Below are 19,315 nucleotides of genomic sequence, written 5' to 3' on the forward strand. Positions count from 1 at the left end.
TATTCTATATCACATGCTAAATATATCACATGCATAATATAAGTATAGTGAATAAGTAGTATCAAATAGTACTAGTGTCTATATCAGTAATAGTAACAATCCGGTGGCAGCAATAATAATACAATAATAGTAAAGCCGTGTAGTAATAATAAATTTATACAATAATAAGAACAATGCCTAAAAATATGCATTTCAGTAATCACACTAAATAAATAGAAACCCTGATCAATATTATAGTGTTTTTTAGTATTGTATCAGTATTAACAAACCGTTGGCTCAATAAACAGAGTCGTCACTCTTTATAACTCCCATCGACACAATAATCATCTCTTTATAACTCCCAATCAGTATCACATGAATCAGTAGAGGATAACACCAAACCACAATATTTAAAGGAAAGCCTGTCGGCCCGCCATCACGTACAAGTCTATCAGTCTCCAACCAACGAATCAACTAGTCTTTATTTATCTTTACATAAACAATAGTATCACAGTACTAAAATAATAAGTTTAATCATGTATCCACATTCATTTTCAATGTATTGTAACAAATAAATATAATTGAACTTAATAAATAAGATACCAAAATAACATAACGGTAGATAATAAAGAATCATATTAGCCAAAAATACATATTTTTAGAAAAATACCAAATTATCAGGCATTGTATAAAATAATATTTTAAGACTTTTATTCTACTACACTACTATTTTTAAACGTCAAAATAAATTTTTGGGTAGACAAAAATAGCTTTATTTTCAAAATCACCAAGTGAAAAATCTCAAATAAATACTCAAAATGCTCATAATCACGATCTCTATAACATACAAAAAATTTTGCTAATACAAAGTTATTCATGTTTTTCGGTAACTGAAACACAAATTTGAGCGGAAAAATACCAAAACATAAAATCTTTGAAATAAAAAATAGGATATTGATTTCTTAGCGAGACGAGCAAATAACTCAACTATGTCGGCGGACGAAAATTGCACTGTGGCCTTCAAATCCAAGCCTTTCCTTTCTCTCTCCTCTCATTTTCTCTCAAAAGCCCTAAAACATTCTCTGTTTGTCGAAAGCCGAGATGGGAAAAGGATTTAAAGAAAAATCATATAATGCTTTGAGATATTTTCAATTAAATAATAATATAATATTTTAAAATTAATTTAAATTACTTCTTTTAGTATAAAATTCAAATAAATCATTTTATGACTCAGAAAATTACAGAAAAATATCTATAAAATAACTCATAATATTTAAAAAATATCGATGAAAACGGTTTACAAAATAGACACCTGAAGGTTTCAAAATCCTCACTTGTACTAACAGATAGAAATTGCTTAATGATTTTCACCGGTGTCCAAAAATTACGAAAAAATTCGTGTGAGCAAAATACTTCGATCAAAGTACCATGGAAAAGACGGATTGCGATTTAGAGTTATTATGACTCCAGAAAATTGACAAAGTCAAAATACATTTGTGGAGCCAATCTTTTAATATTCAAGATATATTTTTTTATTATAAAATCTAATTTTTTTAAAATAATAATTAGTTAATGAGTGTTAAATCAAATTTCTTTAAATAGTTAAATCTAATATCAATTCTTATAGTAAAAAAAATATGGAATTACATGTTATTCTTGCACCACTTGTAGATTTTTTTATAAACCTTTTAAACACTGCTCAAAAATATATATTTTTTAATAATAGGGAAAAGTAACCCGTCTAATGAGTGACTTATAAGTTACCCATTATCAGGGCGACTTATCAATATATAGAATTTCTCATTCTTTGTCTACTCAGCATAATGGCTACCTGACTCAACTAATCCTAGTCAGCATAAATCGCGAGCTAAACAGGAAATTTTGCTTATTTTTAAAATTTTTTAAACATGCTGAATCTCTTAATACAATTTATAATCATCCTTAGTTTTAAAATTTTCCCTTTTTTGTTGTTTATAAGAATTTTTTGTATTAGATAACTACTTTAGAAAGAATAAAAAAATTGTCCCAAACGAAGCCTTAGGATCCATTTGGGAAGGCTGAAGCTTTTTGCAAAGGTTGCTGTAAAACAAGAAGGAAAATAATTTTTTTGAAATTAAAGCTGCTATAGAAAAACACTTCATAAAATAAAATTTCTGTTTTATAAAGCAATTTTTTTATTAAAAAATCTCTTGAAAACAGGAAAAAAACTGTGGACGTCCAAAGTTATCTCAAATGAAGTGTAAATAACAAATATGGTAAAAAAAAAAACAATAAATGAAATGTCATAAACAAAATCTTATTAGTCCATTTGGTGGTGATAAAAAATAGAGAAAAAATTATGTAGCATATTTTGATATAAATTATGTTTGAGTATCCATTTATTTTTCTCAAAAATCTTATTTAAATAAAATAGTTTTTTTGTTTATATTTTTAATTTACGACATTTTTTTTATGATCCCTAAAATCTAAATAGACGGATACTTGTCCATTAACTATATAGTATCATAAAGGTAATTATCAGAGGCAGATGCAGTATGGGGGCCCTAGGGTCATGGTCCCCACTAACTGTGTTATTAATATCTAATTAAGTATATTTATGACACATTAATTACATATTAAATCAAATTATTATTATTAGGGTTTTTTTTTCATCCCCAATCCCAATCCCGCCGCTCTGCCTTTTCATGCGTGCACGGACGAACTTCGGTCTTTGTCAAAGGCTTCTTACAATGCACAGACTGAAGTCGGAAGTCGGAATGCCAAACTCCCTTCTTTCTTCTTCGAATCTCATTCGAATTCCTAGTCGCCCACTCTTCTTTTAATCTCATTCGCCCACTCTTCTTCGAATCTCATGAAAACTTAAGCTTTATTTTCTTCTAATTTTGCATATTTTCCATTCAACTTCTATACAAGTGTTTAGATGATCTATAGATGTTTTAGTTTGCTCATTTATTTAAAATTTATGTTCCAATAGGCAGTAGCCAGCATTATAGATTTAAAGGTCTCCTTTAGCTCTTCTATTTCATACATGTTTTGTATCTTATGATCAAATTGTTAACCTTATTTTCATTCAAATTGGAAACGGAAAGATATGTCAAAAGAAAATTCGAAAGAGATGATTAGAAAATTTTAAACGGGGAAAACAATACAAAAATCAAACAAAGCCGTGGGAAACAAATCTTTTTATAATAAGTCTAACAATTAAAAAAAAAATAAAAAAACCAATGCCAGTCCCAAGCCCATTCTCAAGCCCAGATGAAAAAGATTGAGTTTTTTTTAATTCAATAATTTGTGCTCCCTTATGAAAAAAATCCTAATCCGGCCCGCCTATGACAATTACTAATTTTCCACTCATACATCCTTGCATCGTGAGTTTTTGTATTTCTTGAGTAATTATGTCTTAGATATAGTTTGTATTAGAATGAATTTGCAAATCATTATATTTATTTTAAGATTAATATAATACGAATTCTTAGAGTGGGAGAGGGAGAGAGGGAGAGTTTTGTTTTTCATAACTTCCTCTTTAGCCTATAAATAGACCACCCCTTGGACTTAATTCCTTGCACCTTCTCCTTCTCTTCTCTTCTCTCATTAAAGATCTTCTCTGCCCCTTGGACAATTGGTATCCATTATCTAACAGCAGGGCCCCTCTTTGCGATAAAGAGTGTTCTTCTTCTCCCTTCGGCGCTCTTGCTATATGGGAGGCTTTCCCTCGCCCTTGGTCAATCGGTATCCATTGTCCAACAACAGGGCCCCTCTTTGCGAGAAAGAGTCTTCTTCTTCTCCCTTCGGCGCTCTTGCTATACGGGAGGCTTTCCCTAGCCTTTGGTCAATCGGTATCCATTCTCCAACATCATGGCCTCTCCCTATAGTAGAGTAATGTCAGGAAACCACTTTCATTCAAGAGATTCTACGGTCACGGGAAATCCTGCCGTCCCCTCTTTGGCAACCGCCTAACGGTGAGCGGAGGCCTGACAAAGGAGAGAGGGCAGATGATCTAGCATCGGGTAAATGTACTGTGTCGAGTAGAAGATCGACAAAAGTACATCGACGGACAGAAGTCCAGCGACGGGTAGAAGTCTGACGTCTGGTAGAAGTATGACGCCGGGTAGAAGTATGACATCGGGTAGAACTATGATGTATGGTAGAAGACCGATGAAAGTCCATCGACAGACAGAAGTCCGATGACGGGTAGTAGTACGACGACAGACAAAAGTTTAACGTCGGATAAAAGTACTGCATTGGGTAGAAGACCGACAAAATTCCATTAACGGACAGAATTCTGACGATGGGTAGTAGTACGACGGCAGGCAGAAGTCTGATGTCGGGTAGAAGTACTGCGTCAGGTAGACGACCGACGACAGTCCATCGATGGGCAGTATTCTGATGATGGATATTAGTATGATGGCAGGTAGAAGTCTGACGTCGGGTAGAAGTACCGCGTTGGGTAGAAGCCTACGAAAGTCCATCGACGGACAAAATTCCGACGACCGGTAGTAGTACGACGGCTGGCAGAAGTCTGACATCGGGTAGAAGACCAACGAAAGTCCATCTACGGTAAGAAGTCCAATGACGGGTAGAAGTCCGACGTATGGTAGAAGTACAGTGTCGTGTAGAGGGTTGACGAAAGTCCTGCAAGGTAAAAATTTAGCGATAATAGGAAATTAAACATTTGGAAGAAATTTAACTTTGTGGAGAAGTCCGATGGAAGTCCATTAACATCACTCTAGCAAAGTTAACCAAGGACGTATGATCTATCTGAGATTGTATGTCAAAGCCTTTGCTCGATGGTGTTAACCTATATTGGATCCACCAATGATGTAAGACCTATCCGAGGTTATTTGTAAGAGCCTTTGCCCGATGACGTTAACCGAGGTTATATGTCAGAGCCTTGCTCAATGATGTTAACCTGTGTGGAAGAGGTCGAGAGAATCAACCAAGGATGTGAGACCTATCTGAGGTTGTATGCCAGAGCCTTTGCTCGACGATGTTAACTTGTGTGGAAGAGGTCGAGAGAATCCATCAACGATGTGAGACCTATTCGAAGTTGTATGCCGGAGCCTTTGCTCGACGACGTTAACCTGTGTGAAAGAGGTCGAGAGAATCCACCAAGGATGTGAGACCTATCCGAGGTTTTATGTCAGAGCCTTTGCTCGATGACATTAACCTATATGGAAGAGGTCGAAAGAATCCACCAAGGATGTATGACCTATCCGAGGTTATACGTCAGAGCCTTTGCTCGATGACGTTAACCTGTATGGAAGAGGTCTAGAGAATCCACCAAGGATGTGAGACCTATCCGAGATTGTATGCCGGAGCCTTTGCTCGACGACGTTAACCTGCGTGGAAGAGGTCGTGAGAATCCACCAAGGATGTAGGACCTATCCGAGGTTGTATGTCAGAGCCTTTGATCGATGACGTTAACTTGTATGGAAGAGGTTGAGAGAATCTACCAAGGATGTAGGACCTATCCGAGATTATAAGTCAGAGCCTTTGCTCGATGAAACTTGTATGAAAGAGGTAGAGAGAATCCACCAAGGATGTAAGACCTATCCGAGATTGTATGTCAGAGGCTTTGCTTGATGATGTTAACCTGTGTGGAAGAGATCGAGAGAATCCACCAAGGATGTAGGACCTATCCGAGGTTGTATGTCAGAGTGTTACTCGATGATGTTAACCTGTACAAAAGAGGTCAAATTGAATCCCCCTGAGATCAATTTTGCCTTGATTGGGATGGGGTGAACACCACGCTTATCATGATTCAAAGGTAAAGAAGGGTATATATTTAGACTGTTACTGCCTTTTTGAGGTTGAGATCAAGACCTTGCCCAAGGAGTAGAAGTCCAGCAGGGGACTATATGATGCTTATACTTGATTGAAAGCATCCTTGTATTTACTGGGATTTTCCTGAAATATCATCTTGATGTTGGAAGTATTGGAGGGATCTTCTTGAACATAGTTGGAGTCAAGGTTGCCCCCAAGTCCGGATCTAATTCCCATGAAATTGATGAAGTAATGACTGATGTCAGGAAGTTGACATGAACATCCTTTTGAGATGGAGCAAAAATTTGCCCCCCAGTCGGGAACCAGTTCCATAGACGGCGCCAAACTGTTGCGTCCTGGAGTATTTGCGGTGGTAGAAAAATTCATAGCTTAACATCTTAGCATTGTACGAAGATCCAGCACACAATCAGATAAATGAGAGAATATAGCGTTCATAAGAAACACCAGAGGTTTTACATGGAAACCCCTAAAAAATGGGGGAAAAACCACGGGGCCTTGCCCAGTTTGAATGAATCCACTAGTATTTGCAGTCGATTACAAATGAGGCCCATCCTTGGTAGAAGGCATTGGCTTGATGGTACAAATGTACATCATATAGAGCGCATTACATAGTGGGAGTTACAATAATATACATGTTTGTTTGGTTGGAAAGGCCATAGTTGGCACGAGACGAGGGTTCGAAAGACCGTAGTTGGTAGGAGATTGGGGTCAGGAAGACCATTATCTGGCGATGTAGGTCGAAAGGACCGTGGTAGGTGACAGAGGTCGTGAGGACCATAGTCAGCAGAAGAACGGGGTCTGAAATACTGTGTCTAGTGATGGAAGTCGGAAGGACCATAGTAGGCGACAGAGGTCAGAAGGACCGTAGTGGGCAGGAGACTGGGTCTGAAAGATCGTTGTTGGTAGGATATCGGGATCTGAAAGATCGTTGTCTAATGATGGATATCAAAGTGAAAATAGTAGGCGATGGAGGTCAGGAGGATCGTAGTCGGCAGGAGATAGGGGTCTGAAAGATCGTAGTAGGAGGGCGGTGTTTCAGCATAACTCTTGGCGTTAAGTGGCGTCCTAGAAGAAGTATGGGCGTCAGGTGCTGATCCGGTGGAAGTCCGGGTCTCACGTGGTGGCCTGATGGAGCACGGGGCTTTAAGTGGTGGTCTGGCGGAGCAACGACATCAGGCGGTGGTCCGGCGGAGGTGAGGGCCTCAAGTGGTGGTCCGGTGGAGCAACGATATCAGGCGGTGGTCTGGCGGAGGTAAGGGCCTCAAGTGGTGGTCCGGTGGAGCAACGGTGTCAGGCAGTGGTCCGGCGGAGCAACGGTGTCAGGTGGTGGTCCGGCGGAGGTGATGGTCTCAAGTGGTGGTCCGACGGAACAACGATGGTGGTCCGACGAAACTCCAACGATGGTCGAGGAGACAAGGGAGCAAGAGCAATCTCCGATCTCTCTCTTTTTTCCTTAGGCTTCGGGGTCCCCCCTTTTCAAGAGGAGAGGGAGCTCTATTTATAGATTTTGGGAATGGCATGGCCTATAAATAGGTGAGAGATCAGGGGAAAATATGGAGTGGTTCAATGGACGGCCGATATTGAATCCCTTGGTCATAGACCATTCATCAGACATTTGAAGGTCTTAATGGTGTTAGAATATGGTGATCTTGGGCTCGTTGGATTCGTCTCGTCAAGCCGCTCGATTTGAGTATAAGCTTGTTATGTTTGGAAACCATTTGGTAATCCAAATTGTGGTTTGAACCTTCAAATAGAGCTTTGGGACCTTGATTTGGACCCATTTGGGCTCGGATTGAGTCGAATTTGATGTGGTTGGGTTCGTATTTTTGAGACGCTCAGTTCAACTATAAGTTTGCTGAAATCGGAGTTTGGATGGTCTCAGAATTAATTTTTGAAGTTTCCAATTTGATTTTGCATCGATATTCGTGCCCGATTAAGATAATTTTTAACTCAAATTGCGGTTTGAACCTTCCAACAGTGCTTCGAGTCCTTGATTCGTACCCATTTGGGCTCGGATTGGGTGGAATTTGGTGTTGTTGGGTTCGTATTTTCCGAGTCGCTCAGTTTGACTATAAGCTCACTTAAATCAAAGTTTGGGACCTTCCAAATTTAATTTTTGAAGTTTTTAACTAGCTTTTGCCTCGAGATTCGTGCCCGATCAAGCTAATTTTGTGATGCAGTATCAGTTGCACCCCCTATTTTCGAACGTCGTAGCTTCAGGAGTTCAAAAATATGTGTCACAATTTTTTAGAGAATTTTTTCGAGCGAGTCAGAATTAATCTTGTGCACAGGAGCTCCGAACGGCTTTGAAAGTGTCAAAATTGAGTCTGAAACGTCAAAAAATGTTCCTGGAGACCCCAAAAATGTCGAATTTGGACTTCTCGGGGCGAACAATGGGCCCGAAATGGTCTGGGTGTCCGAACCGGCCGCCTTCACCGCCGGTGTCGCGGAACCGCTCGCCGGAGCCTGACCGCGTGCTGCCTGGGCCCGATCGCGCTCCTGTTCGTCTATGCCGAACCGTGCGCCCGCGCGCTTGGGCTAAATCGCGCCCGCGGCTGGGCTGATTCGCGCACATTTCTTCACCGCGATGCACCCTCGCGGTAGTGCCTCGGTTGCTCTGCCGCAGCCGCCTTGACCGACCGCTGGCCATGTGCAGCCAGCTACGAATCTGCGCGTGGTGCCCGTGAATCGGTGAGCTGGTCGCATCGTTTCGGGAGGCCGGTTGGTTGCACCACCTTCTTAAGTAGGCCCCACCAGCCGAAAAAACTCTTTTTTTTCCTATTTTGTGTCCCAAAAAATTATGAAAAAATCCTAAAAAATTCCAAATTTTTTTTAAAAAATTTAGATTAATTGGGGATCTCGAAAATAATAGCAACTCCCTCTCATTCTCTCCAAAACCTATAAATAGGCCTCCAAAGCCTTTAAGAAACTTGCACCTTCTCTTTTTCCCCCTCTGACTTTCTAATGGTTGAGGCTTCTAGTATTTGCGAGTGGGAAAGTTCCCCTGCTCTGATTAGCGCCCCTCCTCTAATGCTTGAGTTAGAGAATTTTTCTTCTCCTCCCCCGGCTTTCTAACGGTTGAGGCTTCCTCTATTTGCGAGTGGGAAATTTCCCCCGCTCGGATTAGCGCCCCTCCTCTCGTGTAAAAGTTAGGGGATTTTTTTCCTCCTCCCCTGGCTTTCTACTGGTTGAGGCTTCCGCTATTTGCGAGTGGGAAATTTCCCCTGCTCGGATTAGCGCCCCTCCTCTCATGCAGGAGTTAGGGGATTTTTCTTCCGCCCCTCTGGCTTCCTGACTGTTCAGGCTTCCGCTATTTGCGAGGGAGAAATTTCCCCTGCTCGACTTAGCGCCCCTCCTCTCATGCAGGAGTTAGGGGATTTTTCTTCTCCTCCCCCCCGGCTTTTTGATGATTGAGGCTTCCGCTATTTTCGAGTGGAAAATTTCCCCTGCTCGGATTAGCTCCCCTCCTCTCGTGCAGGAGTTAGGGGATTTTTCTTCTCCTCCCCCTGGCTTTCTGATGGTTGAGGCTTCCGCTATTTGCGAGTGGAAAATTTTCCCTACTCGGATTAGCGCCCTGTGAGAAAATAAAATCTAACTTTTAACCTAATTTTTATTTAAAATATATTTTTAGTAATTTTAAAAAATAAATATCTCTTATTTAAATAAAGAAAAGGAGGGGGAGAGAAAAAAATTTTAAAATTCTTTTTTATTTAAAAATAAAATATATTTTAATCTAAATATTGAAAATAGTTTACTTTATTTATATTTTGAATATTCTCTTTCAATTAAATCTGTATAGTCGGATATTAGACCGCTCCAAAGACTAGGCTAATATTCTTCTATCGACTCTAAAGAAAGGGAACGACGATTCACTTTCCTAATCAGGTATGGTGTAGGGAGTATACAAATCATCCTAAAGGACGATTAATATCTTCCCTATTTACCTCATTAGACTAATGAATTGTTAATTCATTCTTAGAATCAAGCATACAGATGATATTTGATTTACCCGTGAAAGTAAATCAAATACCTATTTATTTCTTGATTACATAAATGAATTTAAACAAAATTTAGATAAAGAAAGATTTTTCTTTAAAATGAGATCTTTATTTTCTCACACGATTCGCTTTACTTATATTTAGACTATCTTCTTCCTATTAAATCCACATAGTTGGATATTATACCGCCCCGAGGGGCAGACTAATATTCTTGTATTGATTTTAAAGGAAGAAGCATACAGTTCATTCTTCTAATCAGGTAAAGTATAGGGAATATTCAAATCATCCTAAAGGGATGATAGGTGTATTCCCTAATCGACCTGATTAGATCAATGAAGTGTGAATTTATTTCTATAAATAAATATAGAAGACATTTGATCTGCTTGTGAGAGCAAATCAAATATCTATCTATTCTTTAATTATAGAAATAACTTCCCGAATATGAATAAAGCTTAATCTACGTCCACAGATCTTTCCCTACCCTAGAAAGGAACTAAGGTAGGGTTTAAATTCTGGGATCTAGACTCCCTATAGGGGCAAGCCCCTATAGTTAATTACATCTTCTAAGAGAATACTCTAAATTTAAATGAAGACTAAATAATTTTGAAAATTATATACAAATTTAATTAAATATTTGGACTAATTTAAATCTCCATGACCAGGCTTTAGATTATAGAATATAACATTGAATTTTGGAAGAATTAGAATTGATTAGAAGGAATATGCAGAGAAAAGTATATATGATCTGGACTTACCACCTACCTAGAGTGGGTTGCTAGCTATCAATCCTAATCACAACAATTCGCCGATGATGCAAGAGTTAAGATGGCTCTATCCTAGGAATCAAGGAGTGGTTTAAGGATCTTAAACCATATACAATTGAATATGCTTACAAACACCAAAAATCTACACGAATGCTAATGATGCATGAAACAGATATATATGAAAGAGATGATTTTATTAGTATTGAATTTATCGGTTACATCCCAGAATTTGCAATAAAGTAAAGGTGGCAAGGTCCCACCGACAACAAACATGGATTATAAGCCTATAAGAGAGTAAAATTAAATACAACTGCTTATGGTCTTCAGGCTCCGAGTCTTCTATGGAATTCCAAAAAGGAACGTCCTCCTGAGGGAGGTATTACTTTTTGGAACCCCATTTGTATGTATATAAGCAGTTATTTTTTATTCTTTTACAGACTCCAAACGCTGTACATACTCAATCTATATACAACAATTCTAGGAAAAGAAAGCTTTACATTTTCATTTATATCAGTACATCAGACCCTAGTAATATTATGCTGTTGTAGTAATATAAAAGATAGAAAAGTAGAAGCAGTTGTATATATATGCATGTTATGAGTGCGTTGTGTACAGTTATATATGCAGGAAAGTAAAGACAGAAAAGTAAAGTACACAGCCCTCACTTTATTCACTCCACGCTCTGGTGTACAAACAGAAAAGTAGATATGCAAGTTATGCAATACAGAAAAGTAAGCAATCACACATAGGTTCCCTCTTGGCAAGACACCCGCAAACAAACCACAATAAATCACCGGCCTAGCCTAGGCTAAAGTTGGTAGTCCTAGCAAGCATCTAAGTGTGTGAAAGAGGTTGTGCGGCTTGGATAGGTCCTATAAAAATTATTGTTCAAATTACATGTATTATTAGAGTTTATTTATTAGAGGGAAAATGGGAATTTAATTAGAGTTTAAATAGTGTATTTGAATTATTTACAAATTATTCCAATTTAAGATGTTAAAGTTGTTCAATTTAATTCTAAAGAACTTACAGATTGATAACTCCCTAAGTGCAGGAAGTTATCAATTTATAAGTCCTGGGACTTTCAGAATGAATACCCGTCTTAGATAGAAGATAGGTATTCATTTTGAAAGTCCCCAAAATTTTATTAAGGAAAGAGAAAGGGACCTTACAAATGTAATACAACATGCCCTCTCAAAGGAATCTAGCATGTCGTATAAGGTCGGTAGTTTATTATTTATTTTGTTTAAAGATTTCCAAATCTAAATGGATTGATGTCTTCCTAAAAGAAGTCGTGCACAACCCATAGGAGATCTCTTTGTTCTTTAAATGTTTTAAAGGTCTTTTCAAATCATAATACCCAAAGTCTTCCGAAAGGAATCAAACTTTAGGCATAGAAGACCGAATTCATTTAATCTAAATTAATTATCAAATTTAATTGGTTAAGATAAATCTTAATAAATCAAATTATCAAATTAATTTAAGTGAAATGAATTTAGAATTTAATTCAATAATTAATGTATTTTATTTAATAATATTCAGAAATTATTAAGAATTAAAGATTTATTGAATTATTAATGATTTGAAATTGATTTAGAGATTGATTTTAATTGTTGGTTGAATACCACCTTTGTTTCACACCGAGGCCGTGAAGTTTATTTCACCTTCTTTGGGGCTAAGCTAATAACCTCATAGGCCTGAGTTACCCAGTGGTACCCTGTATAATTAAGTAGCTTAAATTGGTTAAGAATTAAAAGTTAATGAATTTTATTTATAAATGTTTGATTGCTGGTTTTAGGAGTTAGTTAAGCATTTCTAGAGTTTTAAAATAATTTTTGAATTTTTAGGAATTTTTGGAATATTTTAATCATTTAATTAAGGGGTTGAAAATTGACTTTTTATTTAAGGCTATTTTCTAGAAATTTAGCATTTTATTAAAATATCAGTCCTTAATACGATCAATTAGAAGGTAAGTATGCTGAAATTGGATTTTTTTTGGATTTAGTTATGAAGGTTTTAAGTTTTGAACTAGTTTTGACCTATAGTTGACCAATCTGTTGACTTTTTGAATTTAATGATTTTCTGAAGATTTTACATTTTTAATAAATATTAGGCCTTATCATGAGTTGAATGCAACTGAGTTTGATTGATTTGGATTTTTCATAAATTAGTTATTAGTTTTTGAAGTTGGAGCTATTTATTGGAATTTTCAAATTTGCTTAATAAGAGGACCTTTTTATGGTTTTGCTCCAAATGAGTTCCCAACTCCTTGAAATCAGCTCCAAAGATCAGGAATGACCTAAAGAGGAATTTCCAAGTGTTTGGGAATTTATTAGAATTTTTAATAATTATTAATTATTTAAATCAATTAAATGTTGAATTTTACTTAAAATTAAATTAAGGTTTAGTTTGCTGTCAAATCAATTTGGTTTTATTTTTCACTGGTTAAGAATTGCATTCTGGTCAGTTAGAGGTATTATATGTAATGTTTGGATTTAATCTTTATTTATTACATTTTTTTATAAGTTTTGAGAATTAATTAAGGGTTTAATTTAATCTTAATGAGATTTAATGAAATTTGAATTTGTATTTTGATTTTAAAAGGTTTGATATGTGTTTTAGAATTAGTTAGAGTAAATTAAGGTTTATTTTAGATTTATATGAATTTTATTCAATTTATTTGGATTTATTGAATATTAAAACCCTTAAAGAAGGGTGACCTAAATGTACTAGTTGTTTGAGATCGATTAATGTCAAATCAAGGTATTTTTGATCAAGAGTTATATGACACTAGTTTTCTATGTTTGAATTTCATCCCAAAAGGGAATATGTAAAGTGTATCCTAGATTGATCTAAATTGACTAAGACTCAACCTTAATTAATGTCCTTAGTGTCACTAGGTTGTAGGATAGGAATCGAGTTATACTAACCCTTGGACACTAATTATAATCACATCAATACAAACATGAACAATAGTGCACTAAATCTAATATGAGAAACATGACTTGATGAATTTCCAAGCATTAGCATTAAGTAATAAACCTACTACTTGAAAATTCAATCAAATGACAATGATGGTACTATTACTTTTCGAACTAATGAACATTCCCTATTAAATTTATTTGATCATGATAAAGCTCTGTTTAAAGGTTCAAATGGGTGCTTGAATAAATGCAAGTGGATTTAGATTTATTTAGAGTTTAATTTTAAAAAATATATATATAATATAGAAGTGGTTTTATACTTAAAATTTAATAACTACTAAAATATACTTTAAATAAATATAAGTAAAATGCTGGAGATGAGGAACATGCTCAACAATATTCTTGACAAATTTTAGATGAAAATAACTTATATACAATTACTTAAAAATAAAATAGGATTTTCTGTATTTTTAAATTTATTAATAAAATAATAATAAATTGGGTTTTATTTTATTTTTAGAATAAAGTAGATAGAAATATGAACAGATTGATATATTATATGAAATTTTTGGACTAATATTTTATTTATTATAGTTTTGTGAAGTTTTTGTTAATAAAAAAAATTATTTAAAACCATTTATTTTAATTATAAGAGAAATGGCAGCGCCGGCGGGCCAGGTGGCGGCAGCTGATTGGAGGATCCAGAACAGCGGGGCGGCGACGCGGAATCAAATATCGCATGGCTTAACCACTTCAGAGAATTGTCACGACCGTTGGATCGGCGCGGGTTCGATCCGACGGTGGGAGATCAATCCCACCAGTTGATCTCCTTAAAGAGAGATACGACGACGAAAATCAAATCCTGCGGTGCAGGATGGAGGGCTCAGATCACGCCGGATAAAGATCTATACAATGGATCTGATCTCGCGGTCTGATCGAACCGTTGAATGACACAATCAGGACCGTTGATCGCGGGATCAACGGTCCAGAAAATGTACAAGGCATGCATGCACGTTTTAAACCCTAGAAGATGAAGAACGACACGTTCTTTCAAATGGCTAAACCAAAGTTTATAAAATTTTAAATAAAGCTTTATATGATGGAATAGAATAATGGGGAAGTTATTTTGCGGTTTGAAAAGCGCTTTATGAAAAGTTATTTAAATCTAAGTAGATCTAACTAGGGTTGGCTCGTTACCTTGATAGAATGGATAGATTTTGACGTTTGAGGGCTCGTTGAACTCCTTGATTGTCCTAAATTGTTTCTCTAGAAGAGTTCAAGGACTGAGGAGGTTTGGATCTCGAATTAGAAGCCCTGGACGGTGTTTAGGCTCGGTTTGGCCGAAAACCTCGCTGCCGGCCGCCTCCAACCGTCGGGTTCTGGGTGTTGGAATGTAGAGGAGAACCTCTTGAGCCAAAACAAAAAGTGTTCTTGGTCTGGAAAGGCTTGAATGGAGAGAGAGTGTGGAATTTTGAATGTGGCCCTTTTTACTTCTTTTTGGCCAATTCAAACTGCCCAGGGCTTATTGGATGGCTGGGATGTGTTTGGTAGGTTGCTAGGATGTTGCCACATGTCCATGGGTTGTTAGGAGCAGAGAATCAAAAGGACACAAGGAAATCCTAGGTGGAAAGGTGTATGTGTCCTTTTATAAGCACATTGGAGATGATTTGGGCCATTTGATTTAAATTCAAGGGCTGTGATAGAGTCTTGGAAGGTTCTAGAGCACCCTAGAGTTGCTGGAATAATTTGATATTGAGTGGATTAGCCTAAGGAGTTAATTGGGCAATGTTTAGAATTCATTTGACCATCCATTGACCATTTGACGAGTCAATGGGTGCTGATGTGGCCATGAAGGAATTTTGATTTGCTAGTTGATTGAGCCAAGTTCAATAGGCTTGAGGCAGTTTGAATTTGCTTAAACATTTAAGTCTCCTAAAGCCCCTAAGAGACTGTGTTGACTATGTTGACCAATCAATCAGTCAATGAGGTGAATGATGTAGACTAGGAGAATGTCATGGGTGCTGGTGAGGGTCATTCCAAACTTTATGTAGGTCATTTGGGTCAAGAGAGCTTAATGGGCCCTTAATGGGCCATTAAGCCAAAACTGGTTGACTTGGTCAACCAAGTGGGTCCAAGGTTTGGAGATAGCTTCAACAGATTTAAAATGTCATTTTGAGTCTATTGGATATGGTCCCAAGGTCTAGGGAGATCAATTCAATCAAATCACATATTTAGACCCTAAAGGACCTCTTAGGTCAACCCTGTTGACTTAGTCAACCAGGTTGACCCAGTGGTTGGGAATAGGTCCAACAGATTTAAAATGTCATTTGAAACTTGCTGGAGGTGGTTGCATTCAATTTGGAGGTCATTTGGTTTGAAATCACTGTTTGAGCCCCATAGGAGTATTTTGGTCATTCTGAGCTCAGGTCCACTAGGGACAAAAGTGAGTCCGGAAAAAATGCATTTTATTGTTCAACATGTCAAGATTGATGGTCTGGAAGTGATTGGAAACTTTGTAGAAAGCTCCAGGGTCAGGATCCACTGGATGACAGGTCCAGTGGCATAGGACGTAAATATTTGAAGGTTTTAGAGCCTTTGAAATTTGATTTAGTTTCTGGGGTTAGAGACCTCAGAATGGGTTCAAATTTGGAGGGTTACCTCTAGATACATGTCTTATGACTATGCAAGTGATAAACTGTGAATCAGCGGTCATTTGACTGGGTTTTGAAATGTTTGAAAATTCACTGGAAAAGGCCTTTAGGACAAAACCTTTGAGCATTGGATTTGAATCTGGGTTTGATTAGATGTATGGCTTGAGTTTGGCTTAGATTGAACTAGTTTAACTAGAATTAGGTTTATTGACTAAGTCAACTGGTGATTGGGTTGGGATGACCAGTCAAGTCCAAATCACTAGGAACTATGTTTGTAGCAGTTTGGTGAAGTTCAGAGGTCATTTAGTGATGAATTGAAGGTCAATGTTGCATATGGTTAGTTGAGCTAGCTTGCGCTAGCTCAAGTAGATCATATTGATTTATCAGTGGTTCAAGGATTTGAAAATGATAGATTTGGTGCGGGGGTCTCCTAGTGAAAAGATTTAGACCTTGACTGAGGTCAAAGGTAGTCAATGTACTATGCTAGATAATACACTAAACTCGGTGATTGTTGTGTGAGGCTGCAATAGCAGGTGATTGAAATTTGAGTGCCTGTTTAATGCTGGATTGAGATGGTCAAGATTTGATTGGTTGAATGGGATTTATGGTCGATTGATTGATAAATTGATTTGAATGCAGGTTGATTGAGTGGTTGAATATTGATTGACTGGTTGAGTAGATATAGGTAAAACTGAATGATTGGTTGATTTATGGGTTTGATTTTTAGACTGGATGATTGATTTAGATTATTTGAAGTGATTGACAGGAGGCAGGCTATCAACCACTAGATGTAGAATCAAAAGTGTGGGGTAGTACATGGAGACCTCATACAAAAATGAGGTCAACACGCCCCTCCTCTCATGCAGAAGTTAGGGGATTTTTCTTCCACCCCTCTGGCTTTTCGATGGTTGAGGCTTCACTATTTGTGAGTGGGAAATTTCCCCTACTCGACTTAGTGCCCCTCCTCTCGTGCAGAATATAGGGGATTTTTCTTCTCCTCCCCCAGCTTTCTGACGGTTGAGGCTTCCGCTATTTGTGAGTGGGAAATTTCCCCTGCTCGAATTAGCGCCCCTCCTCTAGTTCAGCAGTTAGGGGATTTTTCTATTCCATTTGAGCGAAAGTTCACTGGTGATGGACGATCGAGTTGAAGCCCATTAGCAGTCAACGACGGAGTGTAGAGTCAAAGGAGAGAGTTTGAGGGTGCGTTGCAAGTAGCAGTCGAGTAAGAAGACGATGATGGCTTATACAAAGCAAAGTACCGATGACGAACATTAGGAAAAGAGCCGATGATGACGGTGGTCTAGTTGCATTTTGCAAAGATAACAAACATCCATATGAAAGTTTGCCGACATCAGATATCCCTGATTCAAGGGGCCGGAGCAGTGTGTTATGCCGACATTCTGGCGACAGACGTATAGTGTTAACTGAAAGAGAATCCAGAAAGGATGTAAGACATATCCTAGGTTGCATGTAAGAGCCCTGCTCGGTGACGTTAACCTGTGTGGAAGAGGTCGAGAGAATCCACCAAGGATGTAAGACCTATCCGAGGTTGTATGTCAGAGTCTTGCTCAATGACGTTAACCTGTGTGGAAGCGGTCAGATCAAATCCCCCTGGGATTGATCATCTGGTGATTGAGATACAATATAGATTGTTTATTTCTCAAATCGCGGAGAAAGAGTTTGAAAATTTTTTTATCTTTCACAAGAGAAAATAATATCACAACAACATGAACATTAAATTACTGCATCATGTAAGACAGTACAATAGTTCCCTCATATGAGTCAGGAATATACAAATTATAAAGTACTCAATACATAAGATCTACATACGGTGACAATATAACATTTAATTTGAAAGAAGACATTGGAGATATCAAAGTGACACCATACTCAACTTAAAAGAGACAACAAGACAAGTAGTATTGCTAATACAAATGCACAAAGTGCGTGATCATTCAATCTCTCCAACCACTTGAATATTATTCAATGGTTGTCTTTGTTTCTGATTTTTCCCCCCAGCGGGACAAGCTTCCTCTCGGGTAGGTGGATCCCTAAGAAATTGTCGAAGGTAGCCTTGATGGATAAGTCTTTCAATCTCATCCTTGAGTTGCTTACAGGCTTCGGTGGTGTGACCACGACTTCGATGAAAGTGACAGTGCTGATCTGTATTTCCTGTGTTCGACTTCAAAGGATTCGGCCATTTTAATGTATCTTGATCTCGAACTGCCATCAATACATTTGCTCGAGACGTGTTAAGTGGGGTATACTCCTCCTGTCGGGGTTCCCATCACGGTAATGGAGGCCTAGGAGGTAGATCATTCTGCCTTTGCTTTTTATGTTGTGAGAATTAATTGTCCATTATAGGTGCACCTTTGCGCTTCCCATTGATTTGCTCAAATTACTTCCTGTGAGCATTTATAGCTTCATCTACAGAAATTTGTGCCTCCACGCGATGGATCAGGTCAGCATATGAATGAACAGTATCGCGCATGAGTACTGAATAGAAGGGGACAGGATGAAGACCTCCAAGAAAAACCCCTCTAAGTAATTTAGGGTCTACTCCTGGAATCTGTCGAGCCTCGGTGGAAAACCGCTGAAAATACTCCTTCAACGATTCTCCCTCATTTTGGTGGATCCCGGAGAGGTGGGAAGAATCCTTAGCAATTCTTCGATTAGCCACAAACTGTTCAATGAATAGTTTGGATAATTTGATAAATGAAGGGATCGTTCTGGATGGAAGAGAATAGAACCACGTTCGAGCCTGTCCTTTAAGGGTGGAAGGAAAAATCTGGCAAAGGAGTGCGTCTGGTGCTCGTTGAAGATGCATGATGATTCTGTAGTAGTCGATATGCTCATACGGGGCGGTCATCCCATTGTAGAACTCAACGTTTGGCACTTTGAATCCGACCGGAATGGGGTGCTGAAGAATGGATTCAGTTATAGGTGATGACTCCTAGAAGTTCCTCTATCGGAGAGCATACCTCACATCTCCTCCGGGGAACTCTTCCCGTACCAATCTTCGCAGTTCGTGATGCAGGACATTGTGAGGGAGTTCCATAATGTGTGGTTGGGCAGAGCCTTCTAGGAGATCCGAAAGAATGCGAGGCTGCCGAGTCGAGGGGGAAGGATGTGTTGAACTCGTTGTATCGTCAAGTTCATCATCCTGTCATGATTGACGATGTCTCCTAGGTGGAGAAAGATGAATCTCTTCTTGA

The 19,315-nt window shown here is 38.0% G+C and overlaps 1 protein-coding gene across 1 annotated transcript; it reads right to left on the reverse strand.

Annotated features, from left to right (window-relative positions):
* Positions 1-18,498: 18,498 nt before the first annotated feature.
* LOC114579179 lies at positions 18,499-18,969 on the reverse strand. The gene has a single exon (XM_028693062.1). The coding sequence runs from the start codon at positions 18,967-18,969 to the stop codon at positions 18,499-18,501; it is 471 nt and encodes a 156-aa protein (XP_028548895.1).
* Positions 18,970-19,315: the final 346 nt, after the last annotated feature.

This window comes from Dendrobium catenatum, unplaced genomic scaffold (genome assembly GCF_001605985.2).
Source record: "Dendrobium catenatum unplaced genomic scaffold, ASM160598v2 fragScaff_scaffold_226, whole genome shotgun sequence".
In the NCBI taxonomy this organism is placed as follows: Eukaryota; Viridiplantae; Streptophyta; class Magnoliopsida; order Asparagales; family Orchidaceae; genus Dendrobium; species Dendrobium catenatum.